The sequence below is a fragment of the Nannobrachium achirus genome (genome assembly GCF_963921795.1).
Source record: "Nannobrachium achirus genome assembly, chromosome: 13".
Classification (NCBI taxonomy): Eukaryota; Metazoa; Chordata; class Actinopteri; order Myctophiformes; family Myctophidae; genus Nannobrachium; species Nannobrachium achirus.
This window is the reverse complement of record NC_137833.1, coordinates 39,991,162-40,013,716: the sequence shown is the minus strand read 5'-3', so window position 1 is coordinate 40,013,716 and position 22,555 is coordinate 39,991,162. Positions and strand designations below refer to the sequence as shown.

At 46.0% G+C, this 22,555-nt stretch overlaps 1 protein-coding gene across 7 annotated transcripts in view; it reads left to right on the top strand.

Moving 5' to 3' along the window:
• The window catches only part of LOC308296520 (transcription factor COE3), a gene marked incomplete at both ends in the record, with an annotated part of 114,890 nt that overhangs the window by 81,582 nt on the left and 10,753 nt on the right, over positions 1 to 22,555 (top strand). For 4 of the 7 annotated variants that reach the window (XM_080739813.1, XM_080739811.1, XM_080739809.1 and 1 more), the window contains 2 exons: positions 4,162 to 4,295; positions 4,792 to 4,918. In XM_080739813.1, coding sequence (XP_080595939.1) covers positions 4,162 to 4,295; positions 4,792 to 4,918 — 261 coding nt within the window. The remainder of the gene's footprint in view (positions 1 to 4,161; positions 4,296 to 4,791; positions 4,919 to 22,555) is intronic. The other 3 variants (XM_080739814.1, XM_080739812.1, XM_080739810.1) reach the window with 1 other exon arrangement.

Below are 22,555 nucleotides of genomic sequence, written 5' to 3'. Positions count from 1 at the left end.
CTCTCTCTCTCTCTCTGCTTTGTTTGGAGACACCTCCAAGCAGACGCTCATAGATGTGACACACGAGAACAGGATACTCGGTCATAAAAAGCAATCCTATCCATGTCCTCCATAGCACTCTGACACAGCGCTGGCAGACAGACAGCGTGCTTTAAATTAGCAACACATTCTTCCCTGCGAGTTCACTGGGTGAGAAGCCTCAGATATGTGGCTGGCTGAGTTGCTGTGTGTGTGTGTGTGCGCGTGCGCGTGCGTGTGTGTGAGGTGTGTGTGTGTGTGTGTGTGTGTGTGTGTGTGTGTGTGTGTGTGTGTGTGTGTGTGTGCGTGTGTGCATGTGTGTGCGTGTGCGTGTGTGTGTGTGTGTGTGTGTGTGTGTGTGTGTGTGTGTGTGTGTGTGTGTGTGTGTGGAGAGAAGGTATCCATGCTCCCAGCGCATCTCAATACTGTGGTGCAGCTGAGTTGCCTCTCATTGATCAAGAGGTGCTGCCCCCTGTTGGCCCAAAGTGGGGATAGGCCCCACAGCAGCGTGACAGGCTAGCTGAATCCCCACCATGTGGCATTTTTGTTTTGCCTGTGTGTGTGTGTGTGTGTGTGTGTGTGTGTGTGTGTGTGTGTGTGTGTGTGTGTGTGTGTGTGTGTGTGTGTGTGTGTGTGTGTGTGTGTGTGTGTGTGTGTGTGTGTACTGTCACACAACAAGCACATTATGCATTCAGACACCAATGTGCTCTGCCGCGGCCTGTCACTCAAACATGTATGGATTCAGGCTCAAAGGTGCATAAACATGCTCACAAATAGCCTGGTCTTTTATACACAGCAGCCCCCCACACCACACACACACACACACAAACACACACACGCACGCACGTACGTAGACACCCACACGTAGACACACACACACACACACACACACACACGTACACAAACCACACGTTCCTCAGCTCTGTTCCGCCATTATAGAGCCCTAGACAATATAGGAGACTCAACACAGAGCCCGCAGCTCTTGCCTCATTTGCATGCCAAGTGGCTGTAATGCTGTTAGGCTTTATGCAATAAAGACAAGTGAATCCAGACTGCTGGGCCTAAGAGGGAGAGAGAGAGGGAGAGAGAGAGAGAGGAGGGGGGAGGAGAGAGAGAGTGAGAGAGGCAGAGAGAGAGGGAGGGAGAGAGAGAGACAGAAGAAGGAAGAGAGAAAGGAGAGTCAGAGAGAGAGAGAGAGAGAGAGAGGGAGCGAGTGAGTGAGAGTCAAAGGGAACAGATGGCTCAGGGAGAGGTAAAAGGTATAATCCCATCAGCTGCACTATCAGCCGACCATCTGGACATCCCACAGCACAATTACAACACATTTCAGCAGGCAGAACAAAGGACAGCTTCGCCGGGGCCACATCAGACCTGTTTGAGCATCTCAATAGCCGGGGAGAGAGCCGGGGTCCTCCTCCTCCTCCTCCTCCGCTCAGATCTCCGATCGGTTTTGACGTCTTCCGCTGCTAACCTTAACGAGGGGGACGACGCCGGGGTGGTACAGGCTGGTCACAGAGCAGCTGCCGCCCCGCGCTGTCTTCTTCTTCGCGGCAGAGCCGAGCTAAAAGTAAAAACACACCAGTGTTGATTTCGTCGACTAAAACAATGACGAAAAATTTGTGTCGACTGCGTTTTTTTTCGCTGACGAAAACGAAATAAAAACTAAGCTGTGATGACCAAAACTAAGACTAAGTATATTGACAATTTCGTCAACAAAATAAAAACTAGACTAAAACATTAGGGAGGTACTAGTGGAGTAGAGAGCCATTTTATGTTTGGTTGCTCTCAGGTGTTGCTCTCAGGTGTCTGCTATTTTCAGCACGCAAAACAATAGTAAAATCAGTATTACGATGCCATCAAGGCCTGTCAAATTACATTTCAGTTGACTAAATCAACAGATTTAGCTGCCTAAAAACGTATGATATTTAGTCGACTAAAATTAGACTAAAACTAAAACTTTTCAGGTGACTATATGATGACTAAAACTAAACGACACTCTATTCAAAAGACTATGACTAAAACTAAATCAAAATTTGCTGTCAAAAACAACATTGAAACACACATAAATCTATTTTGTGAAATGTTATATACAATTTGACATTAGATTAAAAAAAATAAAAAAAATAAAATCAACTTCTGGCCCAAAGTTTGTCGTGACTTCTTCGTGACGCAACACGCGGGCGCACAAACAAACACACACACACACACACACACACACACACACACACACACACACACACACACACACACACGCACACACGCACACACACACTCCTGCCAGCCTCATGTGTCCGCACCCTGTGATGCCTATCATCTGCTGAGGGGGGGCATTGTGCGTGTCTATCATCAGATCGCTGCACTGACTGTGTAATCCACTTCTCCACGGTCCCCATTCAGCACATGGTCCCCTCTCTGTCTGTGCATTGAGACATATGCAAATTTCCTCCGGCAGAAGGGTGGACGGCTTAGGGCCGCCGTCACTGCCTCTCCATGGGTCCTTTTTTTGTGTGTGGGAGGGGGGGCTTTGGGATTTCCGAGGTGGTGCGTCTGCACTCGCGTGTGTGTGCGTGTGTGTGTGTGTGTGTGTGTGTGTGTGTGTGCGTGCGTGCGTGTGCGCGCGTGCACGTGTGTGTCTGTGGTAGGCTGCAGCTGCCCCCCAACAGTCACCATCAGCACCAGGCCCCCTATTCTAGTCTCCTCCTCCCTCTCTCTCTCTCTCGCTCTCATCCCCAAAGTCAATTTGTTTACAGTAATTTTGAAGGGTGAATTATTTGCCATAATCGTCCACACTGATGAAGGTCAGGCCCTTGGAGGCGGCCCGGCATGCCCATGGAGGGTTGGTCCTCGTTCAGACGCTCCGCTTCGCAATTAAGGAAAGCAAATGTCACTCCTTCCAGGGCCGCACAAATGAAAATCTCTGTACGAGGCGATTAGCATGAAGTCAACAGCGCCTGTTAAAGTCAGATTCCCTGTAGTACCGACGTGTGTGTGCGCGCACTTTATGGGCAGGGAGAGAGGGAGAGAGCAAACATGACCCGAACAGACCCAACAGCAAGGCAAACAAAGGGAGATGTCTTGTCTGAGGTGATCCATACAACAATGGCCGCTTGTGATTTACTTACTGGAGGGAAGGGATAATAAGAGGTTTAGAACTGGGCTCGTAAAAGAAAAAGGGAACTTGCTGAAGCGGCCCGCCAGATTTTGAGTAGCAGGAGGAGGAGAGACACACACACACAACACGCACAATTCATAGTGTGTTAAAAGATATTGATGGAAATAGATTAAATTTGATATTGCTATTTTATGGCTGGCTGTCATGCTATTTCTGTTGTAAACACGGTGTTGTGCTGAGCGCCATATTAAGGTAATGCATCAAATGACAGTGAACGTGAGGCACCAGATCACTCAAATTAGATTATAATAACAACCCCCTGACTCTTGATGAATGGAACCGTTATGTTGCAGAAGTCCTGCCAGATGAAAAGCATTGTAATAAACAATATGAAATGGATTGAATCGATCACAAAAAGGAGGGGGGAGAGGAGAAAAAAAAAGTCTCGGATCTGAATAATTCATGAGTGCATTTCACGTTATGAAAGCTGAAACTACACTCTAAGCAATGTGCCTGCACTGCATATGCAGAACAAAGGTAATGAAATAACATGAAGCAGCAAAGCTTTCGCTTGTCATTTCCACTTTGACGGCCCGTATTCTTGACTCATTTAAGATGTGTTCAACTTTGAAATTCTTACTGTACACACAGAGCCACGCTTAATCAATTCTGATAGCTACATTTGCTCTGACACATAATTTGCTCCGTCAAATCATTTTCCTGCCGAGCTCCGGCGTTTAGCCTTTTGTGAAGTGGACCATTTGAAGGGTCTGCTTAACTACACCACTCCAGCGCGCTGATAAATGATTTTGATTCTCATGCCTTAAAGGACAAATCCATCATTTTCTTTCCAGAGGTAATTTCCATGATATGTCTTTGTGAAAGAGACATGGGGGTAGGGGAGTAGGGGGGAGGGGAGGGGGGGGCATGTAGAGGTGATGCAGTACCAATGTCTGCGTGTGAAACACACGTGGGCTCCCACTGTGGAAAGCCCAGGTGCTGAATTCGCTCTTCTGTTTGTCTTGGATAAGCAGCCACCCCGTGCATCAAGGCCATCAGCCCCAGCGAGGGATGGACCACTGGAGGCGCCACTGTCATCATCATCGGAGACAACTTCTTTGACGGCCTGCAAGTCGTGTTCGGGACCATGCTCGTATGGAGCGAGGTATGAATGATGCCTGTGCAATGACGGGATAGTCTTTATTACTGTTTCCAATCTGAAACCACTGAAACCTCATTTTAGTCACAAAAACACCTATTTAAAAAACGAATACATTAATTCTAACTCACAGATATGACATCTATCACACTGTTTCTGTGGGTCGAACATCTTTTGAAATATATCATTTTATTTTTTAGAAAAAGAATATATAAATTTCAAACAAACATATCTAAGAAATCCCATAAATAAAATCTAATGATAAGAAGTGGTGAAAATATCCGATGTACAACAACCTCTCAACGCGGCGCGAAAGCGACGCGTTGTGAGCTTGTAGATCTGCTATTATCACTAATTTGGGTCCTGGGCGAATGTCTAATTTCTCCTTTGGGTCACAAGCCAAAAAGATTGGGAACCACTGATCTATCACACCTAGACCTAGCGTGCTTCGGTGTTAACAACGAGGCTGATTATTATTTCTCTGCTCCCCTCTCTCGTCCAGCTGATAACCCCCCACGCCATCCGCGTCCAGACCCCGCCAAGGCACATCCCCGGCGTCGTGGAGGTCACGCTGTCCTACAAGTCCAAGCAGTTCTGCAAAGGCGCCCCTGGCAGATTCGTATACACTGGTGAGTTCAGAACCTCTGCCTCCCCTGTCTCTGTCTATACTCCCCTGTCTCTCTCTGTCTATCCTCCGCAGACCTCTGGCCAGGGGTGTCGCCAGGGGCGTCACACCAAATTCTGGGCCCTGGGTACAAGGATTCACTGCGGGGCCCCCCAAGAATGTTAACTATTGAAAAAATATTTTTGAAAAATCGTGAAAATGTGTGCAAGAAACCTATGTCAAGGACCCCCAAGATGATATGTATTTGGCCACGGACCCCGATCTCAAAATATTTAGTTCCAGGGACCCCCAGAAGCAGAATTTGAGTTAGAAATGTTCGCTTAAAAAATACATATATTCAAAAAATTTCACACATTTTCACAACTTTTCAAAAATAGCAGATCTACAAGCTCGCAGCGCGGCACTCGGTGCCGCGCTGTGAGCTTGTATATCTGCTATTTTTTCAATAGATAACGTTATTAGGGCCCCTCCACCTTGGGCCCCAGTAACTCAGTCCCACTTTCCTACCCCTTGTGACGCCCCTGGGTGTCGCACCAGATTCTGGGTCCCTGGGTACTTTAACTATTGAAAAAATAGCAGATATACAAGCTCACAGCGCCGCACCAAGTCTTTGAATATTTCAAATCCTTTTAAGGTTTTTTGAAAAACCTACGTTTCTATGTCAGTGGTGCTCGAACCGTTTCATGTGAAGGATCCCTAAAATGATATGTATTTGGCCACAGGGACCCCCCAGAAGCAAAATTTGAGTTACGTAAAAAAAAATACATGTATTCTAGATTTGCACACATTTTCACGACTTAGCACGCTGTGAGCTTGTATATCTGCCATTTTTCAATTGCTAAAAGTATAAAATAATTCCGGGGCCCTCCACCTTGGGCCCTGGTAACCCAGTCCCACTTTCCCCGTCCCCTTGTGACGCCCCTGCCTCCGGCTCTCCTCTCCTCCTCTCCTCTCTTGCTCTGTCCATCCATCCCTCTCTCTCTCTCTCTCTCTCTCTCCCCTCTACCTGGATGGTCGTACCTCACTCACTGCCGTGCGTCCAGTCAGTGCATCCGATAACCGACTAACCAGAGGGCCCTGCTTGCTGCTTGTTGGAATGTCAGACGTGTGAGATCTGCACGGCTAGCTAAAAATGTGTTGTGGTGGTGGAGGGGGGCTTCTACCAGTGCAACCTGATCCCTCCCCGACCTGCCATTATACAGGGGCGCTGCCAAGCTCTGTTAAACTCAAGCTGTCAGGATAAGTCCTTCTGCCAATTCTATTTATCTACCCCCCCAGCCCACCCCACCCCACCCCACCCCTATGAGATAGACAGCTTTTTCTGTTAATTTGTGGATTTCACAAGGCACGGAGCAGTTTCATTTTCATATAAAAGATCAAATTGGAATGGGAGGTGTACGTGTCTTCTTGGCGTGTGTGTGTGTGTTTGTGTGTGGGTTCCTTTTGAGGGGTCTAAATTGACCCATACAAGTCTGTAACTCTGACAGTGTACAAATGGAACCAAATGGACCCGTCAGGGTCCATTTGGTTCCATTTGTAACACTGTCAGAGTTAAGGGGAGATCCTTGAAATGTGAAAGTTTGAGAACCACTGCGTGGTGTTGGAGAATCATCAGGAAGAACGGGCAGCAGAGAAAGTGAGCACTGTGTGTGTGTGTGTGTGTGTGTGTGTGTGTGTGTGTGTGTGTGTGTGTGTGTGTGTGTGTGTGTGTGTGTGTGTGTGTGTGTGTGCGTGAGTGCGTGAGAGAGAGCGACGTGTCACACCATAAGTAAGGGCTCTGATTATCTTGGCCTAACAGAAGGAAGTGGTGGTCTTATCTGTCATCATTGGTGAGCAGGCAGAGGTCACGGGGGTCACAGCCCGTCTGACCTGGAAGCCTCCGTCTGCTCCTACACTCTGACGGGCAGAATGAGACGAGGGCACCCTCCCCCCTCCCCCCCTCTCCCATGCAGCCCCTGCAGGCCTCCAACGCAGCACTGGCCTTGAGCCCCCCCCCCCCCCCCCCCTCCCTCTCTCTCTCTCTCTCTCTCTCTCTCTGAACCCCCCCTAACCAGACGCCTCCATCCTGGGGGCAGCTGTTTCTCATCAAGTCCCTTCCCAACGACCCCCCCCCCCCCCCACCCCCCATCACAGCCATCCGTCCCCTTCTCCCCTCCAACCGTGCAGTCTGGCCCAGGCCTTCTCCTGCGTTTAACCTCCCTAGCAGGAGCGGAGCAGAGGGCAACGAGGCACCAGGATAATGAAACAAGAGTGTAGTGTGCTTGCGTTTAAGTGTATGTAATGTGCGTGTGTGTGTGTGTGTGTGTGTGTGTGTGTGTGTGTGTGTGTGTGTGTGTGTGCGTGTGTGTGTGCGTGAGAGAGAGAGAGACTCGCATGTGTGCGTTCTGTGTGTGTATGTACATGTGTTAGCGGCAAAGCCCTGGGAAGGTGTATAAGTTAAGACATTAATGGCTTCTATAGCACCCCGGTGAAAGTGCCTCGGTCCCTTAAGAACAGACCCCATTAGTTACGCAGGCTAAGCGGATTGGGACGATTACCATCAGGTTTTACTGGGGGGACAGGGGCGTCACACCAAATTCTGGGCCCTGGGTACAAGGATTCACTGTGGGCCACCCCCTGAATGTTCGCTATTGAAAAATAGCAGATATACAAGCTTGCAGAGTGCCCCGCTTGTAGATCTGCTATTTTTTGAAAAATTGTGAAAATGTGTGCAAGAAAACCTACGTTTCCATGTTTAGTGGCGCTCAAACTTTTTGATGTCAAGGACCCCCAAGATGATATGTATTTGGCCCACGGACCCCCATCTCAAAATATTTAGCTCCAGGGACCCCCCCCCCCCAGAAGCAAAATTTGAGTTACAAATGTTCGCTTAAAAAATACACATATTCAAAGATTTGCACACATTTTCACAACTTTTCAAAAATAGCAGATCTACAAGCTACAGTGCAGCGCTGTGAGCTTGTATATCTGCTATTTTTCAATAGCTAAAGTTACTGAGGCCCCTCCACCTTGGGCCCTAGTAACTCAGTCCCCCCCCCCCCCCCCCCCCTTGTGACGCCCCTGAGTGGGGAAACGTGTCCCCTTCCTTCTATCCCTGTTGATTTTCCCCTCCATTCTTCTCTCCGTCTTCCATGGTGCTCCCACTCTCTTCCAGTTAGTATGAAGATACAATTACCCCGGGAGGCAATGGTGGTACAATTGATTAGTGCGGTGAATTAAAAGAGAAAGTCACCAATAGACAGGTCCAGGCTCCTCCGCCGCGCTGCTATTCCCCCCCCGTGTGGCTCGCGCCCTGATTGTACAAGGGCTCGTCACTTGAGAGAATGAGGCCGTTAGTGAGCTCGCAACGCAACGCTTAACGACAGAATTAGCCACCACTGATTCCATATGTACAGTAATTGCTAGGTGATAGGATATTAGCTACCTCTCTCTCTCTCTCGGACAGTAAAATGTAAGCCAGGCTAATGGCTGCTCGCCGTGAACGCAGAGAGAGATTGGACCATGTATTTAAGAATGAAGCAGCCAGTGGTGGGAAAAGTACTCAAGTTTTTCACTTAAAGTAAAATTATCAATACTGCAATATAGAAATACTCTGTCAAGAGTAAAAGTCCGGAATTCAAAATGTACTTGTGTAAAAGTATGAAAGTGTTGGCATCAAAATGTACTTAAACTACCAAAAGTAAAAGTACAAAATGTTTGAAAATAGCCGATCTACAACGTCTCGCGGTGCGACGCGTTGTGAGCTTGTAGATCGGCTATCCTCAAATATTGTAGGTGTAAAATAGGGCTAAAGTGGTTAATGTATGTTTTGTAATATTATAATTTAATACCTGCAAAGTAACTAGTTACTAAAGTTTTCAAAAAATGTGGTGGAGTAAAACTACAATATTTGGATCTGAGATGTAGTGGAGTAGAAGTAAAAGTATTGGAAATTGGAAATACTCAAGTAAAGTACAAATACCTCAAAACTGCACTTGAGTGCAGTACTTAAGTAAAATGTACTTAGTTACTTTACAACACTGGAAACAGCTCATTTCAAACGACAGAGCTGCTGTCCCTCTGTATTAAAGGACTCTGAACAAACATGCTACGTCACGGGTAATGAAATAGATTAGAAATGTCCTCCAGTTAAAATGGCAAATTGGATGAGCCAGAAAGGGCATGTAGCTGCTGACACTGTGGCGGTGCTGGCAATGTTGGTGCCTCAAGCCTAGTTCAGACCAAAGATTTGCGACGTGACAAAACCATTTTAAGCCTGATTTAGCCGATTTACCAGCTCACAACGATGTGAGCTTGTACATCCGCTATTTTCGCATAAATTAAGCATTCACAATATTGCCTGAATTACCCCTTGGGGGTTTTTCAACCCAGTGGCAGGCAGACATTGAGCTACGTGCTAGCTAATTAGCTGTTTCCATCTTAGCTACATTTACTTTTATCGCCCCAAAATGGTCTAAAAACATTCAAGACATAATACCTTTAGTATCTTTTAGTTTGCATTTTCTCTGGTTGTGGTTCTTGTTTTATGAATTGTGCACCTGATGGCCAGGGTTGAATGTTTGAAGCCTTGGGCCCTTGGGCCTCCTCACCTCTGGGACAACCAGATCTTATTTTATTGTTGGTCATTATGATGCATTTTGCATCATATGACCAGTTGTTGCATGCTGAAATACTAAAATATCTAAAAACACAGATTGAACACAAAAAAAGATCTCAGGATTGTGTTGATCGTGTCCCAAACAACAAATAAAATAAGATCTGGTTGTCCCAGAGGTGAAGTGGTCCTTTAATTGTAGAGTACCCCCCCCAACCCACACACACCATTATCGAATAATATGTCACTGCCATGCTAAATATAGTATCACATACACACATCATCATCACCGACTGTCTGAGCCACTTGTAGGGCACAAGTTAATAGGAACAGAGAAATTAGACCGAATCTGAAAGACCGTTAGATGCCCACACACCGTGTTATGTCAGGGCTCCTCTGCACTCCTACATGCAAAACATAAAATAAATAGCAAATGATCATGAATGAGGACATGGCATTAACCACTTTAAACATGGCGTCCCTATTTTAGGCATGTCATTATCGGCACAAAAAAAAAAAAAAAAAATTTAAATTCAAAGATGAAAAAATTATGAAAGGTTTTGAACATTTTGGGGCTTTTAGGGCTTTACCCTAGCATCCCTATTGTGGGCATGTTATAACAGACTCTGTGCAATACTTTAGTGCTGGGTGGCATACCCATTTCCTATTCTGATTCATTTCCCCATAGCTTTGTTCCATTGACTCTACCCTATGGAGAACATGTTGCTTCTGGCAGCAGAACAGCGCAACTAGCGGCCAATCATAGGAACTTTTAGCTCCGTGTTTGCTTCATTTTAAATCCGGACAACTGGCCCCCTGTTCGCGACAACGTTGTGAGCTCGTAGATCTGCTATTTTCAAACATTTTTTGTACTTTTACTTTTGTTAATTTAAGTATTATTTTGATGCCAATACTTTTGTACTTTTACTCAAGTAACATTTTGAACACAGGCCTTTTCCATGTAACAGAGTATTTTTATATTGTGTTATTGCTACTTTTACTTAAAACATTTGAGTACTTTTTCCACCACTGCGTGTTTCCCATTCAAATCTGCAGCCGAGCCAAACTTTCCCAGGGATACCGGTCAACGAGGAATATGCGGTTTAAGTGGTTAGCGTTCCCTTCTGTGAGAACAAGAGAGGAATTGACCAAGACAAAAATACACATAAAGAGTTGTTACCATTGCCAGTTGCCAATAAAACAGCCATCCTGTCACAACTAAAAAAAACGTACTACAGCAGCCACATTGATTCACATATCAGCCTTCAATTCCATAGACAAAAACAGAGTCACTACACATGATTAGTTGCCACCCAGCCTTTGGGTCCCAATACAGCAGCAACAGAGCAATAGCACGGATCCAATTAGTAGGCTATACACACAGCATAGCACAATGACAAGCAGCAACATCAGCAGCAGCAGCACCACCACATAAAAGGTCCAGCAACATCTTTGATCAGTAGAGTAAGGTGAGATAATTAAGATGTTCTTTACAAACTACATACATCGTCAAAGATTTCACCAAATCAATGGCGTTACACAGGTCCAGTCCTACTGCCCGCAAGGCAATGCTTACCTCTCAAACACTGGGAGAATGTGTTCCAAAGAAAAATACACATCAAGTTTCTCCTTTGTTTTGGCATTATAATCTCTATGATTTTCCACATGGCAATCAACAGGGGTCATGTCTGACTTAAATAATGAATAAATATTCATGATTGATTGACGATGGTCTATCATCGTTAATCAATTCAATCAATTTGCAGCTATATTGCATTGTAATCTGCATACTAAAAGTACATGCTTGCGTCTGTGTGTGCAGCTTGCAGCCAAGAGGAAGTGAATTCATATGGCTGAAATTTGTATCATTTTATTTTCACCTGGCACCCTTCCCTAGACCTTTGATTGTATGGCCAAGTGTTTCTGGGAGGAAAAAAAAGGGAAGAAAAGTGCGCTTGAGCACAGGAGTATAATTTGGGACAGAGGACAAGTGTGCTGTGCAGATGAGCTAGTGTGTGCAGCGAGGGGTGAGGATGCTGTACCCTAATGAGAGGTTGCCCTAGGGCGCCCTGCCTGTATCGCCTGTGCCAAGGACCGCCAGTGAGTGACATGCCCTCCAGAAAACGTTCTGGTGTCGTGTAGGGGAGAGCGAGAGCACCATGTGCATATCAAAGGTTTATTTATCAAAGCCAAGCGTGACTTTTCAACATGCCTTGAGAGGAGTGCCTTTTAAGACCCCTTTTTATTTTCGTGTTGACTCTTCTCGCCCCCACCACCCTAATTGTGGAGGTTTAACTTGCTCAATTTGAGAAATTATCACAAATTACTAAGAGTCAACATAGAGGAGACTGCAGTCAATTGGAACAGCGGAGGGACACGTCCTCACTCGGGTTAGTACCCTGGAACACCTCCAAAACTCACAATCCATTCTCAGGAGCGAGCGCCCAGTAGTATACATCAAATAATCCTGTAGGCATTGACTGCATTGAATGTTGTGCACTAATGAGACACACACACAGGCACTATATAAAACTTCAGCAGTATATACTTTACACATACACACATGTTCTTTAATTGGCACTCCTTTTCTCTCTCTCTCACTCTCTCTCTATTTTAAGAATGACATGGTACAGTAGCTATTTAGTGATGCAGCCCTGTACCTTTTCTGCCTTCTAACAAAGTGTTGTCCCTGGGAGCTGGCGTGTCCTCAGCCTAATCCATGTATTGGTTATCCATTGGTCAGGACAGCTGGTAGAACCAACTGTCAGCAAGGTTGTAGAAAATCAAAAGGAGAAAGGCCTTGCTCTTCCCAGGTCAATACTTCACACTTTATTAAGCACCGCATAGTGTACGTGCTTGTTTGATCATATATACGTGTGTGTGTATACATGTACTGTATGTACAGTATGCATGAATTTGTGTGTGTGTGTGTGTGTGTGTGTGTGTGTGTGTGTGTGTGTGTGTGTGTGCAATATACTGTGTCTATTCTTCACGAAAAGGCTTCAATTTGCAACCTCATTTGTGGCACTCTAACCTTTTCACCACATACAGTATATATACCATACCCTTACGAAAGGGTAAATCATAAATAAAAACTTTGACTGACCAATTTATCCAATTTGAGCCCCTAATTGCATCAGAGCTTTTGGTTCTCTATCTTGGCCAGGTTTCCATGAGAACCTGCCTCCTGGGGCAGTGAGTGCAGGCCCTTGGTAATATGGTTCTGCTAGCGGTCCTAACACACTCAGACACTATTTATCCTAATCAGTGACATCCATATAACCAGGATTGCTTAAAATGAACCCCTTCCGCGCCCCAGAAAACGCACATTTACCGGGACCCCATTTGTCACGGGTAAATTGAGGGTCAGTAAACTACGCCCGTATCCTCTGGTGGGGATCCAGGACATGCATCATAACGTTAGGAGAGAATGATTGGCGAAGGCGAGCTGTCACACATTTGTCAGAGGGAAGGGAACATTATTTGCTAATTTCCCAAGCTGGGCACTGACAGGGTGCTTCGTCTTCAGACCTTTGGTGACCAGCATGGCTTCCCGGCTATTAGTACAAGTCAAGTGTTTTTTTTTCTTTTCTTTCTTTTCCGCCCTCCTCTGTAAAGCGGTAGGTAGTATAACAAGAGCCATTCGTTCGACCTCGCGGAATCACAGCACACGGCGATGGGGTTTTGGATGGAGCCGGTGCCCCACACAGTGAGTCGTCTCTTGCCAGGCCTTAGTTGAGGCCAGACAGCCTTGAGGGCTGATGGATCGCAAACTTTTCCCCGTCAAGGTGACGCTATCGACTCCACTGCACCAAAATCTGACAAAATGGGTATGAGGCAGCCATTCATCAACATAAGGACAAAAGGGTCATATGTGCTTCACTCAATACTGGTGGAGATCAAGAAATGTCAGTGCTGTAAGGGATGGAAAAGGAAGATCTTAATAGTGCAGGAGCAGGACCTTTTTTTTATACAGAAACTTTGTCTACTAGCCTAGGTCTTACATTGCTAATATAAAAAAGAAAAGGAAAGGATGTCATCGATTGTTATACAGTTAATAGATGAACAGAACTGGAGTCCAGAGTCGACCCAACTCTGAATAAGCGGAGGAAGATAGATGGATAGATGAACAGTAGGTTTTGACCCAGACTTTAAAAGAAAAAAATGTCCTCCGTCCTCTCCACAGCAAAGCAGAGATATAAATAGTGATATATCCAGGCCTCAAATCCAAAATTAAACACATTTCCTGTCCCACTCTTAGAAAGATTTCTTTTTACTGTGCGCAGCCTCTTGACTAAATGAGAGTCCTGTAAAGTGCGTAAACAAACAAAATAAATGTCGAGGTCTTTATCGAGGCCCATCAGATGCAGTAGGGTCCTATCCCTGTGCACGCCTGGCATGGGGCACTTTGAAGTCCCCGATAAAGGGGGAGGGGCTGATCTGATGGGAGAGCTTCCTCTTCATTTCCTGTACTGCAGGGTTGGGTTTGGTACGACCGGCGCTTGCTCGTCGGTGACGGGGTGTGACCATACAGCCAAAAGATATGCTATAATCAAAGAACGTTCAGAGGGAGTTCTGTAAACAGATCATCCATAAAGGAGGGCCCCGAAGATGCACACACGTATGACGTTCAAAGACCGGCCAGCACTAGGGATGGGACGATATGAAAATGTCATATCACGATTATTGTGACCAAAGAAATCGCGATTTACGATATTATCGCGATAATCAAAATCCATTATCCTGGGGCAGAACATTTGCCAAAAAATAGCAGATCTACAAGCTCACAAGCTTGTGAGCTTGTAGATCGGCTATTTTTTGGCAAAGACATTTGATAGAGAGTGAAAAGGCGCCCTTAGACTGTACTTATAAGTACCTTTTACCAGCTTTAAGTGGTACCTCGGCAAATAAAAGGTGAACTGATCCCAGTGCATGACATGAGGACGATATCACGCTAAATTAAATCTCCACGATACGATTATCGCGAGTGTTTCTTATCACGATAAACGATAATATCGCGTATCGTCCCATCCCTAGCCAGCACAATTTGAAATCCCGAAGACGTAATGCGGGAGGGAACGCCTCTCAATTGACTAGCTCCTACTTCTTTTTCTTCCCTCTTTTTCTCATACAACACCCTGCTGTGAGAACCACTCCGACACGTATGTGGATGAAATAGGCACTTTATAACTGTCTTCACCACAGTTAAGTAGGTCATAACCAGCCGGCTCAACTGTTTCTTTAGCGCGTGCTGAAGTCTAGCATGTTATCCAAGCTCTCCGCGTACCTTGCCTGTCTCATTACGACTCTGGTATTTAGCACTTCCTCCGCGGGAGTGAAGGAGACAGTCGTCGGGTGAGTTAAGACGGGCTCAGTTTGAAGGCCTTGTGTGCTTGTGTGGATCGCGACAAGGTTCCGGGAGAGGAAGGTCCTCGTGTCCAATTAGAGAGGCTGACGTGACACGCGCTCTAACTCCCCCACTGTCAGCCGGGCTTGTCAGGTGGGCTTTGGCAAGCACACTAGTGGCATTATTCCACAGCGTGTTATCAGCAAGTGACCTGTGAAATCCAGCAGCCGGGGAAATTGATTGAAATAAGCACTCACACTTGAGCACGTCTTTTATCCGTTACATCTCTCTGTGAAACGTATCGTTGGTATCTTTTAAGAGAAAAATGAAAGTAGGAGCGTGTGTGTTTTTTCCCCTCCCCCCACTTTTTTTTTTGCTATAAGGATGGTATTCATTGATTCGATTTTAATTGGACCCACTTTTTGTCCCGCAGTATCGTTAGATGTCTGTCTTCTAATGGTTCTTTAAATGGATTGTCCTTACCAAGTCACAGCATCAGTCCTCTGCCAAAGGAAAGAGAAACGGGGGAGGGTGCGCTTGATAGACGAGGATCTCTCCCCTCCTCCCTCTCTGTCCCTCCCTCCCCTTCTTGCCCCATTTTCAGTGTGTTCCACACCCAACGGGCTTTAAAAGAACTCCACCCCTCCCTCACACACCCCCCCCCCCCCTCCACCCCCAGCACGTTTTGATTGAAATTCATCGGCAAGTTTATTGAGAAATGAATGAGGGAGGCCGCGCGGTATTGACTTTGAGAGGAAAACACAACTCATCTTGAATGAGGGGGAAAACGCGGCCGTAATTTAGCCGCCATCGATCCGTGCCCCGTCCATGTATTGATCTTCATTTTACAATATTAATTTGCGCCCGCAATCAGCTGTGAAGGGAACCCATTTGATTTCTGTTGGAACGGTAATGTGTGAAAGTCCAGCGGTGTCCTCAGAGAAGTGGCGCACTCACTTTGGACGTGGAGAAAGGGATTGAACAGGTGTCCTCTCCCATTTTCTAATAACGCTGCCATGATGAGGAGGTTTCAAAAGTATGGATGTGCGATCTGTGACATAGCTAGCTCCCCCTTTTAACCGTGTTAATTACATTTTATCTGTTGCAGGAGCAATATCTGCAGCAGACTGTAACTGTCTAGGTTTTTTTTTTTCATCTGTATTGGCTCAAAGTTCATGAAATTTCAATGAACATTGATCTGTCTCCATTGATTTATCTTAACTGCAGATCTTTGAAATTTTAATTTCCTGTTCATCTCAAGACTGCTGGAGATGGAATCACTCAGTGCTAACTGGCTGCTGTGGATGGAGATGATATGGTCAGTGTTAAAACAGTTAAGGTTTGCTTTGCGTGGGTTTGCTGTGAACATTCCAATTTGGCTTGGTTTGGATTTCTTTTTTTAAGGCGTTGTCCTGCCTCTGCATGCGTGTTTTCTACTCTCGGAAAAATAAAATCTAATCTGGAGCAGCATGACTTCTGATACCTTACCTTCTGAACACGTATTCGAAGTTTGACCACCTCCAGTAACCCTGGGATGACATTGACTTCATTCCTTTCCCCCACTGTCTCCACTGAACTGGCCAAAACCTCACACTAGTCAGATGAGGTCATTTGTTGTGGTGATGCTATTGCGACCTTCATCTGTCTAACAGGCTGCAGGTGCCTACGAGGCTTCGGCTGGACCGCTTTTTGACACGTTACAAAATGCAATAACACTTGAATGAACTTCTGTCTGTCTGCTGTTTATCTGTCTCCCCCCTTTTTCCCAACTCCCACTCCACCTCTAATTTGTGTTAAGGGGGAAGGAAAAAAAACTGCTCAATGGTGTAGGAGGAGTGGAGATAAGCTCGAAGCAGTTAAGTATAATTAGCGAAAGTAATAGCTGGCAAATGGCAACAAGGCTAGGTTTTTATCTCCTGGAAAGATAGAGTTATCGTAATAAGCTTTAATGGCTGGCAGGAATGCTAGCGCGCTGTGCACGCTTCCATTCAAGCCCGTAGACTTAACGAGGAACAATTTCCCTTAAATTTACTGCTTTGCTCAAAACATTTCCCCATGTTTATACCCCGATACTGTAAGTCAATACGTCACGTTCAATCCACTTCCATAGACTGAGGGCGCACACAAAGCACAGACCGCGTATTGCCATGTAAGCACTTCTATCTGCCAACGACGGCCATGTTACACTGTTCCTCTAGAGCGGTTACTCATGTCCTATTTCTGGAGAACATGGGGAAGAGGCAGCAGACCATGTTCAGACGCCATGTTTCAGGCCATCCACTCTGCATTTTAAGCAAAGTGGCTTGGGTGGGGTGGCTGGGGATTGGGGGTTAGCGGAGGGGGAATTGGTGGGAGAAAACGTGTTAAGTGCACGGGGAAATGACAGAGTAGATTAAGCGGTTTCAACCTGAAAATAGCAATAATAGCAGCTCTACAAGCTCACAGTGAGCTGGTAGAAAGGCTATTCATTGAATTGGCTATTCGTCGTATGGCGAAATATATAGGGTTTACACGTTACTAGGATGGGACGATACGCAATATTATCGTTTATCGTGGTAAAAAACACACGATAATCGTGGAGATTTACTTTATCGTGATATCGTCCTCCGTCATGCACTGGGATCAATTCACCTTTTATTTGCCGAGCTGCAAATCTGGTACCACTTGAACTTGGTAAAATGTACTTCCGCACTTGAGTCTTCTCTATATCAAATGTCTTTGCCAAAAGATAGCCAATCTACACGCTCACAAGCTTGTGGAGCTGCTATTTTTTGGCAAATGTTCCACCCCAGGATAATGGATTTTGATTATCGCGATAATATCGTAAATCACGATTTTTTTTGTCACAATAATCGTGATATGAAATTTTCATATCGTACCATCCCTACACGTTACAGCAAAATAAGATTGGGAAGTGCACATCCCATGCATTGGAATTCCACTGAAGCCTTGCCATTGCACAACGTGTGTGTTTGCACGTGTGTGCATGTGTGTGTGTGTGGGTGTGTGCGTGATATTCAAAATGGGAAATGATATGGTCACAGCTGCTCAACGGGTCATGCATTCCATGTCTTCATATTCTTGAAACATGAGCGTTCATTCTCCAAAGTGAAGAAATTACTGAAATATTCATAGAAAAGTTTGCTTCCTAACCTTCAGCCCTTTGGCGGAGAACTCACTTAGCGTGTTCCCGTGATTCCAATTTGACAAGTAATTCTTTTTTACCCTTCAACCGCCGGCCGTTTTAAATTGAAACATCTTCACAGTCACTTTGTTGTGTTATTGCTTTGGTTAAATTCTAATGAGCACCGAATGAAACCATGGAAACCGCCGTAATTTGTGAACAATTATATTTCTTTACAAATAACTCAAGCAGGGAGAAGACGAGAAAATAGATTTTAAGTGGTGTAATTGAACAAACGGCCGACGTGTCTGAAGTTGAACGGAAGATGAGAGAAAATGAAAATTCTATTAGTCCTTATCATTCATTGCCTGCCTGCCTCCCTCCCCCTCTCCTTCTCTCTCTCTCTCTCTCTCTCTCTCTCTCTTCATCTCTCCTGCAGAGTATTCAAATGCAGAACCTGCCTTTACCTCTCGCCGTGTCTCTTTTTCTCTAATTATCCATGAGGTCAGTAAGCAAAATGGGGAAGAAGCCAGGAGATCAATACAAATTATCCCTGAGCAAACCAGTGCTGACAGTTTGAATTGCAGCATATGTTTACCCAAAATCAGGCAATTTATCTTAATATCAGGCGAGTAATGCAGCAGGGGTGAGAGGTCACACAATCTCTCCACCTCATAATTACCCGCCTCTAAAACAGGAAAGTGGTATTGATTGGCCGCGGGCCGGGAAGCGGGCGTGACTGGAACGTGCCAGCGAACTCCCCCCTCCCCCCCACACAACAACCCTCCGCCCCCACCTCTCTCCCGGTTGGATCGCGCTCCCCCCCCCCCCCCCACCCCCCACCCCACCCCACCTCACCAACACACCTCCTCCCTCCTCTCCCCCCTCCTCGGTCCCTCCTCCCCTCGGCTAGACTCCCCACCCAGAGCTGGATTTATGGGTTGTGTGCCGAGGGTTTCATGTTTCCTCGCAGCGAGCCCGAGAACACCTCATACTGTAGGCAGGAGGGGTACGGCCGCCCACCACCACCACCACCACCACCACCACCACCACCACCTCCTCCTCCACAGCATTGTGTTGTGGAGGGACGAGGAGCGCCAGACTAATTTTAGGACGTGCGTGGAGTCACACAAGGGCATCGCGGAGCTCAGAGCTAAATTAGCTCTCTGTTATATCTTTGGAAAGGGAGTAGAGCTGAAGTCTGGACTGCGAATGTTTGCCGAAAAGACAAAGGGGTCACCCAGAGTCCAAGAGGCTGGGAGTAAAGGGTGTGCGAGGGTTGCAGTACGTGGTGTGTGTGTGTGTGTGTGTGTGTGTGTGTGTGTGTGTGTGTGTGTGTGGGTGGTGTAATGTGGTATGAAAGAAGTGGTGTTCAAATGACCCATGGAAAAACAAGAGCAAAAGCAAAAGGAAGGACTGTTTGCTTTAGAAACATAAACACGGCAGCATCGCTTAGAATATTCACCTCCTTAATGTGATAAATACTGTAACGCACGCTGCACATTTATCGTCCCGAACGAATACACAAGTGCTCAGTATATATCATCAGCGACTCTTATAGGATTATTGACGTGGGTCTGTGTCTGTCCGCGCCGGCGTACATGCTACGACTACAGAACTGTCAACTCATCAACTGACAGCACCGTTTAGCACTAATGCAAGTCTCCATCAGCTGTCAAAAGCATTTGCATGAAATCAATAGCAGATGGCGGTCTGTGTCACCAATTTCATTACACCGGGGTTGTTACAAAGATCATTTCCATGATAGATGAGATGGCGACACGTCGGCACGCGTAGATCATGGCCGATACGCCGGCTCGCAAATCCCCCACCGAAAAAAAAAAGAAACCATGAGACATATGGTTCATTTATATTCTTACATACGATGGTGTCACACACCAAAAATAGCAGATCTAACACGTATCTTCGCCCTGTGACATCCGTGTGCGACAAAGTATGAATCTGGCTTCAGACCGACTTATCGTAAAGTCCTGAGTGTTGCATTTTTACTCTGAAAGGTTATACTTTCATTGTTAAATTGACAGTCAGGATTTTGCAGCGTATATGGTCAATAGCCCTGCAATCGTGTATTCAGACACTTTATTATAAACGTCTTGTCACATGCTGTACTGAATAGGGCTGTCACAATTATTACGTAATCGTCTAATCGTGATTATTTGACATAATCATAATCTACAAGCTCACGTGAGCTTGTAGATCGGCTATTTCCACTATCAATGTTCTTTTTTATGTATGTTGTCAAATATGTCAGTCATTTCTTTGTATATTTAGGTTATGTGTCATATCTACCATGTGCAACTTCAAAGTCTAAAAGCCAAACAGGAATGTAACTGTCAACGTCAAAAACACAACTAAATCGTTAATCGCAATTATTTGAGTGACAATTAAAATGTCATAATCGTGACCGCCCTAGTACCGAATTGAAAAAATAAAACTAGTGTATCACTCACACAAAAGTCCAAGAAGCAAATGTGCAACTTTTCTATGTCCTCCACATCACATAAAGTGTAGGATGCTGAATATATATGTACAGTACAGGGCATCGTTATCATTGGAAAAAGGCATAACATAAAAAAAGTACACCTTATCCAACCTCGCGGTCTCGTCCTCCTGTACTTGTACGTCTCTCCGGCTGTGTTCCCAGCATGCCTGGCGGCTTGTGCTAGGCCCCAGCTGAAGCAGAGGACAGGAGAGCGTGATGTATCACCCTGAGAGAGCCCACTGACAGCCTCTGATGATGGATGGCCTGATTATGGAGTGCTTTTTACACATATACAATTTACATCACACTGAGCAGCCGGGTCTGGCATGAGGGCTACCGCCGTATACACACACACACACACACACGCACACACAGACAGAAAAAAGAAAACACACACGGGTGTGTCCGCGTGCACGTGCACGTACGTGCACACACGGACTGCCACAGTGCGCACAAGATAAGAAAGGAGGGTGGAAATAACAAAAGAAAGAGAGGGCAAACTCCTGGGCTACGGTCTTGTCATGTACAATCAATACTGCTGATCAATCCTTTATTAAGGAGAAGACGGCGTGGTTTCCCCCTGTGTTCACCAAAGCCGACCCATGTCGTTTTGGCATGCATGATGACATGTCAAATCACATTTCCAGGGGTGTATGTTTGTTGTGGCGTGGGGTTTATTGAGGTGTGTGTGTGTGTGTTTGTGTGTGTGGGGAGGTGATACACGTATCACTGTACGAGCCGGGCTAGATCCTTACTATTGATTAGTACCCTGCATTGTCCACGCTTGGACACATAATTGCTCCACTTGATCATGCTTGAGCTAGCAATTACTGTATTTCGGCCTTTTTTGCAGATTTGCACAAGTACTGCATTTTTGACCATGTGACAGCATGCTGCGCGCGCGTGTGTGCGAGTGTTTGTGTGCGCGTGGAGACTTGCTGCATGCATTTACAGAGGCGAGACAGAATGTGAGAAAGTACCGGGGAAAGCGCTGCTGCTGCTGCGAGTGAGAAAGTTACACAGACGTGTGCGCATCATCATCCCTTTCCCCCCCCTCGCCGCCACACCTGCCGCGGCGCTCCACAGCCCTGCACGCCGCCTCCTCACTGTGCGAGCGCACGGCACTGGGCCTGCCCCTCTCTCTCTCTCGCCCACGCCGTTACCGTGGCGTTCTGCGGGTTCAGCGAGCTGTGTGGTGTTAATGCCGAAATTACATGCTGAGTAATGAGTGATGGCCCAAATTACAGGCTGAACAATGAATAGAGGCAGGCAGCTCTTATTAGTCTCCACAGAAAGCCATTGATTTATGAAGCGCCTCCACTCAGCAGAGTTACTCTCCTGAAAATGATATCTACATTGAGAAGTGATGTTCTCTATTAAGTCGTCCCCCTCCCCACCCCACCACCACCACCTTACCACTGCTCTACTCTCCTCCCCTGCTTTCCCTTTCTCTCTCCCCCCCATGCCCAGGGGTGTCGCACCAAATTCTGGGCCCTGGGTACAAGGATTCACTGTGGGCCCCCCATGAATGTATTTCATTAGAATGGGAACGCGTTATTACGCCTTGTTTTGTGCTTTAACTATTGAGAAATGGCAGATATACAAGCTCACAGCGGCTGCGAGCTTGTAGATCTGCTATTATTGAAAAATCGTGAAAACGTTTGTCAAAAAAAACTATGTCAGTGGTGCTCAAACCTTTTCATGTGAAGGACCCCCAAAATGATATGTATTTGGCCGCAGACCCCCAACTCAAAACATGTTGTTCCAGGGACCACCCAGAAGCAAATATTTGAGTTACAAAATGTTCGCTTAAAAAATACATTATATTCAAAGATTTGCACACATTTTCATGACTTTTCAAAAATAGCAGACATACAAGCTTGCAGCGCGGTGCCGCGCAGTGAGCATGTATATCCGCTATTTTTCAATAGTTAAAGCATACAATAATTAAGGCCCCTTCTACCTGGGGCCCTAGTAACTCAGTCCCACTTTCCCCCACCTTGTGACACCCTGCCCATGCTTCCCCGTCCCTGTCTACGGGTGTACACATGATTGTTTAGACTCTTGGCGGGG